Genomic DNA, 18,522 nt, shown 5'->3' with positions numbered 1-18,522 from the left:
TAGACTCCGCAATATGCTGACGCATCAGCTGAATATTCTATGAATATATTCTATCCTTCTATCAACCTCTACAATGCGGATCCGAGGTATGCCGATCTACCATCTACCCAAAGCCCACCAATATCCTAGGTATGTACAGAAAACAAAGTCAAAGCAACCAAGCCCAAGCACAAGAATGCACACAAAACCGCTCTCATAAGTCCGTAAAGCCATCCTATGCCTTAAGGGCAACCGTGTTCGCCCCATCGTCCACCTGCGACGAAGCCGGCTCCGCCATTGCAGTCTCAACCTCGTTCGCAGCCTTCTGGTTCAACCAGCTCAGATACGTCTGCCAGCCCACGGCAATGCCGCCAGAGAAGACATTCCGAAACTGCGGCGGCACATACATGAAGCTGAACGCCGTGACCATAGGCCAGAACTTGGCGCTGTTCACGATACTCCGGGGCAGAGCGACTTTCAACCGCTCGAGCGTCTCTTCCAGCGAGGCGCCGGACAGCAGGGAGTGGACGCTGAAGAAGTATGTATTGAAAACGGGTGTGAAGACAGCCTGCTGCACGACGACCTTGGAGAGGATGGAGAGGAATTTGGATGCGAAGTTGAAATTATTGTGGAGGAACATGAACCTAGTCCCTTTGTTAATCCAGAGGAGCTGCGACGGCAAATGGGTCACTGGGCCGTTTCCTTACCAGTTATATGATGGGATGCTTGATCCAATGCCCACTGTCAAATGACGCATCGTCCGCCACGGGTCATACCCTCCTTCCTCGACAACGGCATTGTCCCCATCCTTCTGACTTGATTCCACTCTCTTCTGGTGCTTCTCCGGAAACAACAACTGTGCGCTCAAGTCTCCGAAAAGGTATATCACTATTGAACTGCACAGCTGGGTCGTATATGGCCTCCTCTCCTGAAATCGAGAGTACGAGCGCCCTAATCTCCCCAAAGGGCCTGTCCGGATGATCTCACGTAATGATCGCGTTGCTGACGGAGCGGGAACAGAGGGAGGAGCTCCCGAAGACGGTGAGGGTAAAGAGGGTGTATGATTTGATTCGGAGGGAGGGGACGGGGACGGAGAGGAACTGTCTTGAGGTTTCGGTTCCGATTCAGGTTGTGAGGACGATTTATATCGTTTTGTTCGTAGACGCGGGGACAGCGACGATGGTTTAGATGGCGTGGGTATTGTCCGTCGGAGAAAGAACGAAAGCCTCATATCGAGTGCGCGCCGCGCTCGCAGCGCCTACTAAAGAGATTCTTCCGCTCCCACGTTTCGGGTCGCCCAGTTCATAATAATCCGATGTAATCAAGTTGGCGAAAGAGTGACTCAATCCGATATCAAGACCGTAAGCGAAGAGGAAGGCCTCAGATCAACATATAACGTCCGCTCCTCCCGGAAGAAGGAGAGAGAAGATCAAACAAAGAAGAGAGACCTATGACTGCAAAAAAAGACAAAGGCCATGGTGAGATTGATAATCGCGATGGCGACCAGAAGAAATCAAAATGTCAGGCACCGGCAAGTCGATGCCGAGAATCGGCGATTACTTCCAATCAGAGAAAACAGGCCAGATTTTTATCCCTAGGAACTTTCAACATCCCTCTCAGGTAATCCTTGAAGCGAAAATATGAATGAAAAGGTCTTGTATTCATCATTACTATTAATAATAAACAAAAACTCCGCCATCTATCATGCATGTCCAAAATCATACTGGGTATATACCAAAGATGCAAAGGCCTGATGCAACCATTTTCCACTCCTCCACCGCTCGTATCACATCATGGATCGCGTGTGATAATGAGAAGGGAGGTATGCTAAATATTATATCCCAGGACGTTGTATAACGATGGGATACGGTTACGGACGCAGTAGACCGTCTATTTGAAGGACTCGCGTGTGTTGACACGGTCGATATCGTACGGGTTGCCCTCGTACAGCGACTTGAGCGACCTGTGGGAGGCGACCGACCGGGCCGACGCCTTGCTTCGGGTCTGTCTTATTGAGGGGAGCTCTTCAACATTGGAATCGGAACTCACGTCCACGTCCCCTAGATCCGGCGCAGGCGCCTCGGTGCGGTCGAACTTCTCGATATCTTCTCTTCCTTCCTCCTGCTCCTCAGCTTCGGACTCGGGCTGCTGCGTGGACTGTTCCATCATCCTCCGCATGAACTTATCGGACTGGGCGGCGTACTTGCAGCGAAGACGGATCGGTTTGCCGTATTTGTAGAAAAGGAAAGGGAAGGGGACACAGGCGAGAGCAAGGAACGCGGGGATCGAGGAGGCCCAGTGGATACCGAGGTCGTTATACATGTAGGATGTGAAGAGAGGGAAGACGGCACCGAAAATCGAACGCAGGACAGAGTTGGCAGCCAGGACCGACGCGGCGAAGATCGTGTAAGTGTCGATAAGGTAACTCATGATACTCAGGAACACCAGAACCATGCCAAATCCGAAAGGGACCCCCGCAGCAATGCAGGCCATCCAGTGGATGGTTGGGTAGTTGGTCCACGCGAACCAAAACAACCCGACAGGAATGGTGATGGATGCCACCAAGCACGGAGGAAGACGTGCCTCTGGGGGAGCAAACCCATTATGCTCGTCTTGAACCCGGACATATCGTTTGTTATCCCAGATGCTATAAGCAACGGCGATGAGCATGCCGACCATGATACCTAGGAACGGAAGCGCGCCGATACCTTGGTTCCAGCCACGAGTCATTTGGAAAACAATAGGGTAAGCGGCGAAAAGCAAGTACAGGGTGCCATATATAATGGCCATGTACAGAGAAAGGAGGAGCACAATAGGCTCGCGGAACAGCAAGACCCAAGGCCGAGATAGAGCCGTCTTGAAAGCCTCGCGAAGCGAAGTCTTACCCTGTTCGATATCCAACTTGCTCTGGTACACTTTACCGGTGATCGCAGACAACCTTTCAGCACGACGACGGAGAAGCACTGGCGCGTATGTCTCGGGAATAAACAGAGTTCCGGCAATCCAAAGTGCGCCAGAGAAGGCACCCAGGAATCCCATCACCCATCTCCAACCCCCATTCATCCCAAGGAATCCGCCGATAATTGGGCCGAGAACGGGGCCTAGAGTAGAAGACGTCAGTCTCAGCTCACTCAGCTAACAGATCCCAGTGCAACAAGGGCGTACCTAGAAAAGGAGCAGCAGCGAATAGACTCATAGCAACACCCCTTTGTTTAGCCGCAAACATATCCGCGATAACACCACCAGCATTTGTAAGAGGTGAGGATCCGAAAGCCCCAGCCCAAAAGCGAAGGATGATTAAAGTCCAGGAGTTCTGAGCCCCGGCGCATCCACAGTTGAACGCTGTAAGCGCTAAATACGTGAAGAAGAAAACAACCTGGCGACCAAACATCTCACTGAGGGGAGCCCAGAGCAGAGGTCCAATTGCGAAACCAAGGACAAAAAGAGAGACGCCCAGAGTCGCAACCTCGCTGCCGATGCCAAACTCAGCTTGAATCTCCGCGACACCACCCGTGTATGCCGAGGACACCAAGGCGACTGCCAGAGTCGCAAAGGCGGCCATCATCGTGATGAACCATTTCAGTATCGGCGAGAATTGCTGGGGATTTCGGGGGTCATGTGGAATCCAGATAACAGAGAAAGGGTCCTCTAGCGTCCCCGACCCAGCATACTTGTGATCGATAACTTCTTGCGTCACGGCGCCTTGGTCGAAGATCAAGCGCCAGAATGGGATACTACGACTTTCTGGGGCCTCTATCTTTGAGGTCCCATTAAAAGCCCCATGGTCGTCTTTGGCCATGTCGGCAAAAAGGTGGGGTTTCCAAGATTGAGTCGGAAGGAACAAGTGAGTTGGATGAATGAGGAGCTGCTGGGGGGAATGGCGCTATAGATTTGAGGAGGGAAGAGCGGCGAGGTGAGGAGAACGACTGGACAGCCGAATGCAAAACAGGGCACCAGCACTTGATTTTCTGTATAATGTCCTCTTTGTATGGACACTGAGGCCGTCGCAAATATTTCAAGGAAAAATGTTCCATCGTCTCGAGTAGCCCACACCTTATATATAGAGCACTAGATCCATGGGAGAAAAACCGGTATGCAGTCTTCTGACTTCATAATTATGGAACCAAAATCTTGACTCAAGCCGCCTGTCATCTGGTCTTGAGCACGCCAGAAACGGGCCAAGCGCCCGATATCCAGCATTAAACTGGCCCTATGCACATTTTCCCGCCATTACATTGGAATAAATGAAGATCGGGACCTACCGAAGACCATGAATGGCGCCACTCGAGTCTCACTTTGATTTGTCGATGATGTATCCATTTCCTTTCCAGATTTCCATGGGACGCCATGGGAGGGTCTTGTGTCAAAGTGTCTGCATAACGACCTGGCCGCCCTGGCGTAATACTCGCCATAGCTTCATATCAGCTTCATATCTACAAGTTCCGTTGTGCTTATCGTGGAAGATTCGAATCCATTGATTATCAAGCAACCGGACTTTGATGGGTCATCTTCGTAAAGATCGAGGACCGTTGCGTCCGGTGCTCGAGCAGGGCCGCCCGCGTTCGGCTCACACGGCATCTTCGAGTCCCCAAAGGTAGGTCGCACCCGGGCTCGGCCCCGGGCCACGTTCACGGGTGGCCAATCAGTCAGATATTCTCCTCCATGCGTGTCTGAGCCGACCAGTCAGCTCAAGGCTGTGATTTCATACTGGGCGAATTATCTCTTCTCTGCGCATGTCTGAGCATGACAGCCCGTTCCTTGTCATTGACGGCCCCCATGTCCTACAAAGCAAGTGTCAAATTTATCCGACCGAACTCCCATAGGTTGAGAGTGGACCTGGAGAAGATGAGAAATCCCAGCAACATCGGAACTCCGTCGACCCACCACCACACCGGACATTCGAGAACAGCTTGATGCTGCAAGCATTTGAGTCATAGCATTTCTCTTCCGGCGAACCTCAGGGGTCGGGGCCCTCGATCTTTCTCTGGTGGCGAGGGTCCGAGTTGGCGGGTCCTTCCCAGCACTGACTGCGACTTGGAGCGAAGGGCTCCAAGAATACAAAGCCAAATCTGTCAAGGGAAAGCGGGGGCTTCTGGACTCGCAGTGACAATCCGTGACCAGATTATTATTCCGATACACCCAGTGTTATCTTGCAATAAAATCAAGAACTGGGAGGTGATGCATTTCTGATCCCTTGTGCTTGAGTCGATTGAATAAGGCGCGCAGCCTCGAGTGTTTACGGTCGCAAGCACAGAGAACCAGGAGTTCCTCATTCCACATCGGATGAAAGAACGCGAGCAGGCGGCATCCAAAATCGTACCTACGTATCTCAAGCGACCGACTTTCCCGTAGAAAGCTGACAAGCAGACTTGCGAACAGAAACCCATCCAATACACACCCCGTCACCATTTCACGTTCAGGACTTGGAGCGATCCATCGAAGACCTGGAGGCTTTCCATGCCTAGAGAGCATGAATTTGAATGCCCTCTTAATGAACTTCATCTACCTCCCCGTAGGCACTGACGTCTATCAAATCTATACGTCCCCTAACTCGACCACAATCACCGCTGCATCGTTAACATTGACCAAGTTGATCACCAGTTCTTACCGCGAGTCGATGCCGCTGAACGATCAAGATCATTGTCTCGTCCGGGAGGCCTCCGCACTTGCGCCCGTAGCGTCAGCCGTCCGAGAATGCAAGCAATACGAGACTCTATCGGTCCTGAGCCCTGGTATTAGCCCCGAGGAACAGAAAGCCGACAGGAGAACTGAAGTCTACGCAAGCGCCGCAGGAGACGTCAGCAGGCTCGCGACCGTAGCATGCAACCACCACGCGCGTCGAAACGCTTTGTTTACAAGTTACAGGAGGTTTGACGATCGCGACTGGACTTGATTGTCATAGATACTGAGATTCGTGTCTATGCCACCGGTGGCATCGACAGGCACCGTTCGAGCGTAGGAAGATTCCCGTAATGTACATAGCATTCGAATGCATCCATGATGATCCGCCCAGCCGCTGAATGGGCAGCCTAGTATTTATCGATCGAGAAAAACACGAAACCCATAACCGAACCCGTTGATATTGTAAAAAGAAACCCATCATGTATCGCCAGTCATGAAAAAAGAAACGAGAACCCCATTATCGCCTTCCCAGAAGAACCAACCATGAAAAGAACTTAAGAACGCTCACCACGGAGACGGCGGGCAAGCTGGATGTCCTTGGACTGGATGGTCACACGCTTGGCGTGGATGGCGCAGAGGTTGGTGTCCTCGAAGAGGGAGACGAGGTAAGCCTCAACGGACTCCTGGAGAGCACCGATGGCGGAAGACTGGAAGCGAAGGTCGGACTTGAAGTCCTGGGCAATTTCACGGACCAGACGCTGGAAGGGAAGCTTGCGGATGAGGAGCTCGGTGGACTTCTGGTAGCGACGGATTTCACGGAGAGCGACGGTACCTTTGGGGGCGTTAGAGGCATAACAAAAAGATCAGGTCATATGATAATACATACCGGGCTTGTAACGGTGAGGCTTCTTGACACCTCCGGTGGAGGGAGCGGCCTTACGGGCGGCCTTGGAGGCGAGCTGCTTACGAGGAGCCTTGCCACCAGTGGTCTTACCTATTTGAGGAAGTGAGTGATGTTATTCAGGAAGCGCGGCAGCGACACGGTCGCGTCACAAGAGCAACGACAGTGAGGTGAGGACTTACGGGCAGTCTGCTTGGTTCTAGCCATTTTAGGTGATGAGATTTGATGGAATTAGTTAAATTTGAGATGAAAAAGTGATGTTGTTGGTGGAAAGTCGATGACTGAAAATAGGTGTCGACCGAAAGGATAGGTAGTTGGAAGAAAGATGGAGGGGGCGGGTGGGGGACGGTATTTGTAGTAAGCGAGAAGGCGGGTGGTGATCTGGTGTTTTGCCAGAGAAGTTGGGCGGTCTTAGCGCCGTTTCCTTTGATCAGAAAAAGTGTTCGGAAAGCAGCACACCATAAGCCGTGATTTCGGGGGCTCGTTTTTGCTGGGAAAATCGAAAGGGTTGCGGGCCAGGGCGGTCAGCGTGGGCAGTTGCGTCGCTGCACCTGCACTAAGCGAGAATACAAGTGGTTCCGCCAATAAGATCACAGGATCACGAATCGAGACTGCCTCGCTGCCACAGACTGATCTCAACCTCAACACTGCTATCTCGCTGGGTCAGAGGAGTCCCAGCAGTTACATTGCCACGTAGAAATTCACTTTTAGCTCACCGAATCTTGATCACGGTCATGACGCGTTGTCGCGCCGAGATCAAGGTCCCCCGGGCTGAGACACTGCGTCATAGTCACGTTACCCGCTTCGTGAGCCTGGATGCCAGATCCTCCACCCTGATTGGTCGATCACCATCCTCGCGCGTGATTTCCAGTCCTCCCCCAGACGCGCTTCGTTCCTCTATACAAATATCTCCCGTCCCACGGAAGCCATCCGCTTTTCCTTATTCCATCAATCTCTCGACGTCCATTCGACACTTGATTTATCTCCACTTCATCAACCTTAAGTTTATTCCTTCTAACAACACACTATCAACATGTCTGGACGTAAGTGACTAGTCTTCTTGGAGGTCCATCTTGAAGATCTCAACTGACGCGTCTTCCAACAGGCGGCAAAGGTGGCAAGGGCCTAGGAAAGGGTGGCGCCAAGCGTCACCGCAAGATCTTGCGTGACAACATCCAGGGTATCACAAAGCCCGCTATCCGTCGTCTCGCCCGCCGTGGTGGTGTCAAGCGTATCTCCGCTATGATCTACGAGGAGACCCGTGGTGTCCTCAAGACCTTCCTCGAGGGTGTCATCCGTGATGCCGTCACCTACACTGAGCACGCCAAGCGCAAGACCGTTACCTCTCTTGACGTTGTCTACGCTCTCAAGCGTCAGGGACGTGAGTATCCCTTGCCTGTTTTCTTCCTTGCCGCATCTGACACGGTTCGTTTCCAGGTACCCTCTACGGTTTCGGTGGTTAGACGAATCCTTTCTGTGTTGTTTTCCTTTCCACCATCCTGCGCGGTCGGCGCGTCAGTTGTCCCTCCGCAGCAGTGACGCGACGGTTTGCTTTTTCGGGTTGGTTCATGGTATGACTGGGACGTTGGGGTGTTCTTGATCTTTTATTCCACAAGTGTCATGGGTCTCTGGGTTTTCTTTTAACGTACTATTTACTTTTCCAGCGCGTCCACAACTGGTCTGTCGGTGGTCGTCTTGATTTTCTGTATCATAACAGCCTTCATGCTTCGGCTGGCGCCATGGGCTAAATACGATCGTGCGGCATGAGACGCGGTCATGAATACAAGTGATCAAAAATCAGTTTTGTTTCCGTAAATCTTCCTGGCTTGAGGCTTCTGCCCTCGGATTTCTGTGTGTATGCTGAATTTCCCTGTATGCGTGTCGGCCGTCACCATCCACGGCTTATGTCGACTTCGTATGCTGTATGTGCCTGTATTCTGCCCTACCCGGTTGCCTCGTCCCTCTCATGTCCATTCTACTTTCTTTCCACTGGTTCTTCGTTCTCCCGTTTCGCATTACCGGGTAACCGCCTACGCGACTATACGTAGTATCGCATGCGTTCACTAGTCCCTCACCCGATCAATTCCGCAGACGATCCCCACGACCCCCAACCCAGAACACCAGTGGCGGTATAGTTGAGATGTAGTTTCGGGTGTATCATTCCTGTCGCGTCTATACCAGTCACCGTGTTTGAAATTTGACCCTTGAAAGTGTGGGTGTGTGTGCTTTTGGGTCACATGCGGTGCACTACACAATACATGACTGGGTGGGGGAAATATATATCGAAGCACAACCCCAGGAGAATTGCACAGCGGCAAAGATATGGTCAATGAGCCCAGCTTAAACGAGCAGCATAACTAAGCTACAAATAATCGATATAAAGCATCCACAAGTGCGATAAACACAATATGAAGTATACAGAGCCCGTTGTTCGCGCACTGAAGTTGGTGCTGGTGATGCAAACGGCGGTGCCAAGACAACCGCATTAGGAAACCACCGACCGCGTTGCAAAGTAGTGCCAAGACACCTGATTAGGAAAGGACGCGCTTGACCTCAATCGGCTGGGGAGCACAGGTCGCGGTGTTGCTGGAATGCGGAATCGCGATAGGTTGCATTAGCAGCCAACTCACGCCGAGCATCATGGATCTGCTCCCAAAACAAGCCCTCGTCACAGCCAAAACCGCACGGGAAGGGATGGACAGGGTCCCGTAAGGGCGCGTATCGACTGCCCCCATACGCCACGACACAGGTCAACTACTGGATCGGAATATACCACCGGTGTCGATACCCCTGCGAGGCCGGTGCTTCTCTATAACCCCCAGAGGTACCTACATCCACGGAGGGATAATGTCTCGCCGCGAGGACAAAACTATTCGACCTGGCAGTGTTGACCGACTTGGCAACGTCCGGACACCACTGCTCCCATCGTCTATGGGATACTAACGAGCTCGGCGGGTGAACCGTTCCAAGCCGCGCCTTTCGAAGTGCCCGATGGCTAGATTCTGCGCCAGGAGATTCTCGGGTATACCAGAGAGTTGAAATAACACGCCGAGGAGTGTCTTCATATCCCAAACCCCACTGTGGGCGGAGGCAGCACCTGGCACACCTCGTCACCCGCCTCGCGGCACGCCCGAAGATGTCTCACCCTTCAGGATGGGGAAACCAGAACCAAAACGTCAAATTGCTCTGCGGAGGGTGGCTATACGCCCCCACAGTGCCACTGCGCGAGGATTCACCCGAGGGGATATTGACGAGGCCCTATATTCCGCACAACAATGGCGTAGAGAAGAGATTCGTCGTTGATCCTGGCACTTCAAGGGGCGGTCCTTGCGTGACCGACAAATTACGGGAAGATGAAAGGGGATGATATACTCCTCGATAAAAACCCCCGGTAGTCCGGTAGATCCTGGCCCATGGAACTGATTTGCAAACTAGAGAGAAGAGGTGTTATCTACAAAGCCGCGAAGATGGCACTGAAACTAATTCGCGTGGTGTGCACCTCACCGGCCACCTACACCTTAAGACGGCAGATATTACTACGCCGGAAAGCTGACATATGTTATTTCCGACCACCGCATCCACTAACAGCGGAAGCGACCTATTTATCATAGAGACGCACAAACTGCCGCGAGGGTTCACCTTGCTGCTACCTTCATGCTCCAACCACCCCCCATCCGAGCCTCGATTTGTGATGCATAGCAGTGACAAAATCCGCAACTGCGGCTCGAACGATAAGACGAGGCAATTCATTGGCAACGCTGTCACTGACTTGTCCGGTATCGGATCTAGCTTATGAGCCACCCACAGATCTGTGAGCCCCGAGCAGGCCTATCAGGGCGCAATAGCATGTACTCACAACGCTAATGAATGTACAGTCTTCGTATGGGAACTGGAATTGAACAGAACTGCATACCACGCAGTAGGCCGTGACAATAGTCCGTATCAACCGGGAGAGACCGGCCTTGTTCAATCATCCCTATCCGTATCTCTTGTCGCGTTGCTCTTCGGAAAACCACCAATCCGGAGGAGTAGTATGGAATATACCACGGCGCCCTTAGAAAAAAAAAGAGGGTCAATTTTCGCATATAATGACAGGAAAAACACTGCCCACCAGTTGAATCCCATGCCAACATAATTGGTGACCCCGAGAGGTTGAGATATCAGCATGGACAGGGAACAAGAGAACGAATACTAACCATTCGGCAACTCATTGGACCTATCGACAATCCTAATGCCATCTGCAGATACCGTATGCTGGAATTTATCTCGGATGAGATCCTTGGACTCGAGCACAAGCATACTTTTGTCTACCGTGATGGACTCCTGTCGACCTGCTAGGGCTCTAAAGAGGACATCCTCCCCCAAGAGTATCCGCTATCGTTTTCCGAGGTGAGGCGCGGGATGATCATGGCAATATATCCCTGCCCGGGGTAATCAACCTTCTATTGCCATCCAGCTATGCTGCTGGGAATTCACGTACCTCGCGGACATCATAATGGCTGAGGGCGCGATCGTCTTCGTGAACTCGACAGCAGCCACATGGAAGGAGAAGTGCTCCTCGCTGTTAAATCCGTTGCTCGTCTACTAGTACCCGATGACCTCTTCCACCGAGCTCTTGAACCCGCGAATGGAGGTACTGAGGTCTATTGAGGGAGCTCGTAGGACCTAGTTTGCATTGGAAATAGGTCGTTGCGTAGTGCGAGGGCTCCGGAAGGGGAAGGGGGGTATCTGCGAAGTCATCGATGTGGGGGCTGATCTCATCCGATACGTCCTCCTGTGTGGTGACTGTGCGTTCATTCAGTGTTTCATTTCTTCGTTGCGTCGTGCTCAATGAGGTGGAGGTGATGCTGGACCTACCGCAGTCTCGTCTTCTCTCGGCCGCCTAGTTGAGCCAAGGTTGGCTTCACCCGAGGGTAATTCAAACACGCGAGTATCTGATTCCCTTGTTGTTGAGCTCTTTGTGATTGACTCACTACGCCACGATTCGAAGCCTTCTGGCCCTGATTAGATATACTCGGCTAGATTCTCTACACATTACTGCCAAGAGCTTGCTAACCTCAGCGATGGGCAGCTTGAGATGGGGTACACGCTTTCGCCGATATGGCGCCAAGACAAGCCCATAATCAACGGGGAAATGAGTGTCCACCGCTATCCAGAGCTCAGGTCTTCCCCGGATGCATGCTGGCGGGAACTTTCAATACCAGTGGAAGCAACTGAGACGTAGATCGAGCGATGCAGACACGACTTTGAAGGATGGCACCATGAAGAGTCTGCATCCTTTCTGCTCCCCATCTCTGGTTTGGAAAATGTAAGAGGTGACTTCTTTCCGAGCGTATCGCCCGTGGGAGACTTCTTATTCTTTCTCCGGACCGGAGCAATGGGGTATTTAGTAGAGCGGCTCTCCCGGAAAGCTCTGCATAGAACAAGAACCATTTGTCCCGGACGCGCTTTGCTTGGGGCTCTCTGGGTGGGCGGATAACATTCGTACGTCTGCACGTCCTCTTAACTCGGCAGTTGGCTCTGATGATTGAAATTGGATGGCAGTACCGGTGCTGCCTGGGGGCACGATTTACTCAGAGTCCGCGGAGCGTCGACGCTATTGTTATTAAGGTTACTGTTCCCCATTTAAGCGTCTATAGTGACAAAGTTCTCTGCTCCTATGCGATGGAAGTGTCGGCGCTGTGAACTGCAAAGGCATTGGTCCGGGATTTCGGCAGAGCCTGGGGAAGACGAACTAGCTGCCAATATACCCCTAGCATTTCCCAAGAATGCGACTCGATAAACAGCGACAGATCACCTTCTGGCCTGTTACATGGCCGGACGAATTATCTTGTGGCTTCGAGCATCAACCTTAAGGGTGCCTGCTAGATTTGAGTTATCGGGCTGACTACACCGGGAGCCGTGCGTGATGTACTTAAATGCTGCTCTGACTACAGGTCGACGAATACATTTCATGATGGACTGGCAGCGAGGTACTCAAGGCTTCGACTTCTCGAAAGGTCTATGCCGTTTCGCGAAGTTCTCGTCCACGAGACTGGACTGATTTGGGACAAATTGGAAGACACTGCCGGGCCGCGATTTGCGGGCGGGTGGGCTAATCGGACGGGGAGCGCACGCATGGAGATAACCGTAGCATGGACTTTGCGGGATATGTTCGTTAAAAGGCGAGTTGTGGAATGGAGAGGTCCCTGACGGACAGTTCTGAAGTGGAAGGGGGGCCATATTGCAGGTGGGTCGCTCCTTTGTTTTTGTAGATTTGTCACTCCTTGTCCCCCTGGAATTAGTTCTGGTTGATTGTTGCAGATTGAGGGCAACTGCCGGTAGCGCACACATTGAGATTTGGCGAGGATTTTCCCTGGTCTACGCGCTTGAACTCGACTTCGTTGTGGATAACTTGACCCAACCCAACCCAAACCAACCCAAGGGCATGGGTGCACGCACAGCCACAGATCTACAATACCAAAGAGCGGATACCCTGAGGACGGATGGACTGGGGGATTTTCTTCATTCTGGTGCTATGGTGGGTCTGTACCACAGGAGCTGAAGCAAGTTTGGGGTGGGGGTTCCAACTCGGACTCCCCCATTATTATCGAGGATGAATCTTCTATTATCCTGGTGTTTGATCGCCAGTATCTTACAGTTTCTTTCGTACTGGGATGCTCTACGAATTCTTATTTTTAGGTGTATGAGAGCTTTTTCCTCTTGGAGGTACACTATGCTTTGAAGGCTGACGTAGGGCTGTTCTGGAATACATTATAGTAAAGGAGGAGACACTTCCAGGGCAATTGGACTGTCATTATGAGGATCATCCGTACTCGTACAATCATTAGTATACAGCCCAAACCGAATCTTGCGCGCCCTTCAAACCACGCCTTGCTGGCCCAATGCAAAGTGGTATATGGGGAACACCGGATAACAATGCAAAGCATCATAACATCATACAATAAGATATGGTACAGCACAGCACATGAAAGAAAGTCCCACCCATGTATGAAAATGAAACAACAGCAGTCGACGCAACCTGCTCCTTTTTGATGCAATGATTTTCATCACCTGTTCCCGTTCTGCAGGTCAAAAAACAAAATTCTATAACCCAATCGTAAAATAAAACCCGGCAGGCTTGCTGAATCAATACAGGAAATAAAAATTGAAAGTGTTGAAAAGAATGGAATGCGAAAGAGCTGCGTCATCCAACGTTGATGACAGCTGTGAAAGTGATGCCTCTTTTGAGAAAGAGAACATCAGTTGGTGGTAGTGATGACATCATAAACTGCGTCATTGGCCTGATTCGATAGCCGCACTCTAGCCAGAAGCGGATATTTCTGCGGCGATCCAGGCCTGGAAAGCAAGTCCTTCCCCTTTTAGGAGTGCCGATGACATCAGAGGCTGGCTCATGTCATGCCGAGTCATGGAGACGATCTGGGAGGCAGTTCGTCTCATTCGTCGCTCCACACTCAAGATGTTTTGCTCAAGAGCCGAAGGGTCCAGCAGAAGAGCATCTCATGGAGTCTACTCCCTGCCTTTGCGCCTCTGCTTGCCCGGCCAGTCAACTTCGGGGTGGACCACTCGCATGTGTCGAGTCAAAGCATCGTTACGGGAAAAAGTCTTCTCTTCGGTACACAGATGACAGCGGACCTTCTGCTTACGGGCGTTGTGAATCGTATCTTCGTGTCGTGTCAGGTCGTACGGTCGAGAGAAGACGGAACCGCACGGCTTCCCTGTCGAAGGATTGATCCGGTCGCACTTGTGGGGACCAGCTTGGGAGTTGCGTGGCGATCCATCCCGCGCAACCAGGTGACCTCCAGGGGTGGTTTGGCGGTGCGCTTCGCGTTTGTGTTTCTGTAGCTTGCCCGGTGTCTCAAAACGTTGCGTACACCCGTGATAGGTGCAGGTGTAGGTGCCGCTGTCGGCCGAAGTATCCTGAGGTCGGCTGATCTCACGCTGAGCCGGCGCTGCCGTCTTCGCATGCGACGGGGACGTCATGCCGCTTGAAAATACCTCGCTTCCAGTAGATTCAAATCGTGGCAATGACGCAGGAAAATCTGGCGTTTGATGTAGAAGGCTGTTTTGCTGCTGCGACTGCCTCCGGCTCTGCCGAGGCTGATTGAAACCAAACGGCTGAGACGTCCCAGGGGCTGGGCCGAATTGAGTGAACGAATCCACCGAGGGAAAGCCCGGAGCCGGTTGGAAGGTATTGTCCTGTCGTAGTCCAAGGGTGTCGCCAAGATTGAAGTCGGACTGATGTATGAATGGGATTGTATGATCTTCCCCCTCGTTAAAATCGTTCAATACCGCGTCCTTTGGCGAAATCGTCTTTGGTTCAGCCTGGGCCTGTTGCATGCCCATTCCGGAAGGACCGTTAGGCACACTGGTAACTGCGGCTTGCTGTTGAAACGCATCGTGGTCGAACTCCGCTGCTAGGGGAGAATTCTGTCTGAAAGGAGAACGCTCGCGTTGGATCGAGCCGACAGGTGATCGATTTCTTGCGGAAAGATGGCCCTGGTGGGCAGCTTGGAGCCGATCGCTCAAAGGATTCTGGTATGATGGCGCAAGGAAGTTCTGCTGGTGAGCAGAGAGCTTTGCTCCGTGTTGCCCCTGCATAACGGGTGTAGTGTAGAGTTCGTCTTGGATAACGTCGGTCAATGTTCGGTTAAGTTTAGGGATACCCAGGGGAAGTCCGGTTGAGCTGTTGTAGTCTGGAAGCGCATCGAAACGTAAGTAATCATGCAGCCACTGGTCATCAGCGAATGATTGATTCTCACCATTGGGAAGAGCCTTTTGAATCTCGTCGGCGTCCTCAAAACTAGTATGAGGAGTAGTTGGAGAATTGTGGCTCACGGTTGAAACGGAGGGTGCAAGCGAGTAGTCGCTTGGGTGGTGCTGATGCTGTGACTGGTTCGGCTGCTGGTCTGTCATGAAGTGCCCAGACTGACTACCATCGTGCGATGACAGATCGTTCTTCTGATATTGAGGGGTTAGGAACGAGCGCTGTACCGGAGTGTGCACAGGTGTGGGCAGGGGTTTTGTGGGCGCGCTGTGGTGGATAGGGCGCTGCTGGACAGAGTTCCCCGGGGACCTTCCTGAGGACGAATTGGGTGTCTGCAAGTGTGAACTGTGGCTGTTGTATTGCTGCTGGAAGTTATTGTGGGTGTGAGCGGGGCTCGACAGCGGCAGATTTTGTTCCCAAGTGTGGTTGTTTGGAAGGTATTGCTGCGTCAACATCTGCGAGTTATCGAAGACAAATTGCTGCTGGTTGAACTGGGCAGGAAGGTACGACTGCGGCTGAGGAGAGCCGGAGTGTTGGACGTTGATAGCCGGATTGTAGGAGGAGGCGGGGGTCATCGAAGGAGCTTCGAAGCTGGAGCAGCCGTCAAAGACGGCAGTTGAGTAGTCGGCGGCTACCCCGGTCGTCACAGGGAAGTGGGAGATGGACGACGCTGGAGACGAGGTGGGAGACGACGGTATGGAAGAGGGCGGAGAGATGACGCTCAAGTCCTGGAGATAGTGGAAGGGAGGCTGCAGTTGCGGCTGCTGGTCTTGATTGATGTACTGGAATGGAATCTCTTGCGAGTAGTCCGGAAGGAATTGATCGTCTTGGATAAAGATAGAGTCGGCAGGATATGAAGTCGGTTCTGTGGTGCCTTTACGTAGTGACGGGTTGAACATTGTAGAAGACGTCAGGCGCCAGATTTTGAGGGAGAGAATTTGCCACCCAAAAGGAAAAGCAGAAGCTTAAATAGTTCCTCAGGATTTGGGTTGGCACAGCAGGACCCCCAAACCAAGTATCGAGGAGGCGAGTTCCGCTGGGCCGGCACTGAAAGTATCCTCTGCGATTGGATTGTTCTGGAAAAGTCCGGAAATCAATGATCGAGCGATGGGTTTGATTTTAAATCGGGGTCCTTGACTCCCTGGGTCTTTTTGGGTTGTTAGCCTTGACTCACAACCGATGACGATAGCCTCTGTCACGCTGATATGGGAGCGGGAGTAGTGGTGCCATCAGTGGAGAAGGAAGGGCAGCTGAACTCACCTGTGTTATCGAGTACTTAATTGAGTATTGATCGAGGAAGAGATCTGAAAGGCTGGTCAAATGTCTGAGGCCAATCCAGAGGGGCTTGTAGGGAATTAATACCTTGAAGCATTTATGCGGTCATAAGTGCAAAAGCTCTCTTCGGACGGGTGGGAGCAACTTCAAAAGTTGAAGCATCATCCCTGTCTGCACTAAAACGCTAGTAGTGTAATTTATCGTGTATTTCACTAGCTCCGAAAATCCGAGTCTGTGATTTTAATTTTTTCTGATTTTTATTTTTCTATTTTTTCCTCCTGCGATCACCGCCGTGTTAATCCAGAAGATCCTTCCAGCCCAACGGGCTGGTCGCCCGCCCATGAGGTTGCTTCCACCAACTTGGCTCTCCATTGTCTTCCACTTCCTTCAGAGTAATAATTGATTCATCCGACATGGAGCATACCATTCATCCGCAGTCGGAGTAGCCAACGACGTTAGTCGATGCTCATTATTCCCAACCAGAACTTTCCCAAGGGAGGAAATTTTATCCATAACTTTCAACACCATGCTGACAAAAACGTCCGTAACCTGTCAGGTATGGATAACTCGAAATTCGGGTGCTGGTGCTGACCCCGGACTTAGCATCACATAATCTTCCTCCACTCTGTAGGCTGCAGCCGAGAGAGACTCAGAGACTGGGTCGTTGATCGCAGAACCCCCGCTCGCCCAGCGATCATGGCACTTGCAAAGTGCACAGCCACAGATCGATCTCATGGCTGAGGAAGCCGACTCTCCGAGGAGAACTTTTCATAGTTTTCTCGATGACGAATGGATAAACAGAGACCTTGCAATTCCCCAAGCTGCTCTTCTGGAGTCCTGGTTCAAATCGAAGATCATTGTTGAGCTTGCTCCACATTACAGAAAAAGAAGATGCTTGATTGGCTAGGGTGATGTGGCGTTACCGAGGGAGGAGAACAAAGGGTGGCTGTGCGCCAGCTTGTGGCGCTTTCATGCAGCAGGGTCTCGGTCTTGCCGGTCGCCAAATCATGGCCTGCCTTCGCAGGGGGCCACTTTCGATCTTTCTCAGTCTGCCACAGATCGACAGGTAGTCAGTCTCCTTAGCGCAATCTGACCTGGCCAGTGCCTCCTTTGGCACCACGTTTTTCGCTTCTGCATGCACCGCGCAGGGACCGGAAAACTCTCGGGGTAACAATTAAAGTTATTGGTTTTTCGGCGTTCTCCTAACCATCACATGTTTTGTGGCACACTGATTCCGGGGGCCAATGTCAACTCAACCAGACTCCCAACATTCCCAAGTTCCTCTCGGCCGCATCTCAACACTGCTCGCTTAGCCCACTTCGAGGCTTTCGCATAAGGACAACATGGCTTCTGCGATCGCCTCGAGGCTCAGCCAGGCAACCTTGATCAGCTGATGCGCACCTGCCCCGCGCTTGTAGTGTGACTAGGCAAGAACGGCCGATGCTTTCCGTGGTACTTGTCCAGCCTGGACACTATCACTCAGACAGTAGAACGGGCACATGACCACATAATCCAGAAGTCACGAACTCCGCGACCATCATTCATCCCAGCCTGAATTGCTTTGTATTACTCCATACGACTAGTCGTAGCTGCTACTTCCTTGTCACTGCTTAGTCAATTTTCACTTGATTGCACCCACATGACTTGCCGAGTTTTCTCCTTTGTGGTTCGGAGATAGTCCTGCTTCCAGGCGGATGGGACAGTGTCTGACTCGGCTTTACTGACGGCGATTCATTTTTTTTTTTTTTTGCATTATTTTGTTATTCTCTGTACATTTTACTCCATATTCTTATTATTTCCAGTCTCAATTTCGCCGCGCTGAGGTCGAAATTGAGTTGCCTACAATTCACTGGCAGCGTAGGTTAGCCACTGACAAACTTGGTCGAGCGCACAGCTGGGACAACTCCCATCTTTCCCCCGCCCCACCCATCTCAACTGGCTCTCTCGTACCGTCAGTCCAGCAAATCACCTGCTAGAG

At 51.8% G+C, this 18,522-nt stretch overlaps 5 protein-coding genes across 5 annotated transcripts; 1 reads left to right on the top strand and 4 right to left on the bottom strand.

The window, feature by feature from the left end:
• Position 1: 1 nt before the first annotated feature.
• On the bottom strand, positions 2 to 1,319 carry BJX67DRAFT_27329 (Mpv17/PMP22 family protein). The gene is made up of 2 exons (XM_071026526.1): positions 687 to 1,319; positions 2 to 623 (listed from the first exon to the last, which is right to left on the bottom strand). The coding sequence occupies exons 1-2, from the start codon at positions 1,208 to 1,210 to the stop codon at positions 215 to 217; spliced, it is 933 nt and encodes a 310-aa protein (XP_070888324.1). The 5' UTR covers positions 1,211 to 1,319; the 3' UTR covers positions 2 to 214.
• Positions 1,320 to 1,618: 299 nt separating this feature from the next.
• Positions 1,619 to 4,464, bottom strand: BJX67DRAFT_348182 (MFS transporter). Its single transcript, XM_071028631.1, has 2 exons — positions 3,145 to 4,464; positions 1,619 to 3,080 (listed from the first exon to the last, which is right to left on the bottom strand). Exons 1-2 carry the CDS (start codon positions 3,776 to 3,778, stop codon positions 1,870 to 1,872), a joined length of 1,845 nt encoding a protein of 614 aa, XP_070888323.1. The 5' UTR covers positions 3,779 to 4,464; the 3' UTR covers positions 1,619 to 1,869.
• Positions 4,465 to 6,155: 1,691 nt separating this feature from the next.
• hhtA (histone H3) lies at positions 6,156 to 6,709 on the bottom strand (the record flags this gene model as incomplete). The annotated part of the gene is made up of 3 exons (XM_071030993.1): positions 6,156 to 6,433; positions 6,488 to 6,595; positions 6,685 to 6,709. 3 exons carry the CDS (start codon positions 6,707 to 6,709, stop codon positions 6,156 to 6,158), a joined length of 411 nt encoding a protein of 136 aa, XP_070888322.1.
• A 733-nt stretch (positions 6,710 to 7,442) lies between these two features.
• Positions 7,443 to 8,302, top strand: BJX67DRAFT_348177 (histone H4). Its single transcript, XM_071028630.1, has 3 exons — positions 7,443 to 7,545; positions 7,608 to 7,883; positions 7,940 to 8,302. The coding sequence occupies exons 1-3, from the start codon at positions 7,536 to 7,538 to the stop codon at positions 7,963 to 7,965; spliced, it is 312 nt and encodes a 103-aa protein (XP_070888321.1). The 5' UTR covers positions 7,443 to 7,535; the 3' UTR covers positions 7,966 to 8,302.
• Positions 8,303 to 13,774: 5,472 nt separating this feature from the next.
• BJX67DRAFT_26758 (stress-regulated transcription factor RPN4) lies at positions 13,775 to 16,799 on the bottom strand. Its single transcript, XM_071026465.1, has 2 exons — positions 16,632 to 16,799; positions 13,775 to 16,573 (listed from the first exon to the last, which is right to left on the bottom strand). Exon 2 carries the CDS (start codon positions 16,166 to 16,168, stop codon positions 14,012 to 14,014), a length of 2,157 nt encoding a protein of 718 aa, XP_070888320.1. The 5' UTR covers positions 16,169 to 16,573; positions 16,632 to 16,799; the 3' UTR covers positions 13,775 to 14,011.
• Positions 16,800 to 18,522: the final 1,723 nt, after the last annotated feature.

Source organism: Aspergillus lucknowensis (genome assembly GCF_044049455.1).
Source record: "Aspergillus lucknowensis strain CBS 449.75 chromosome Unknown BJX67scaffold_10, whole genome shotgun sequence".
Taxonomy (NCBI): domain Eukaryota; kingdom Fungi; phylum Ascomycota; class Eurotiomycetes; order Eurotiales; family Aspergillaceae; genus Aspergillus; species Aspergillus lucknowensis.
This window is presented reverse-complemented; position numbering and strand designations above follow the sequence as displayed.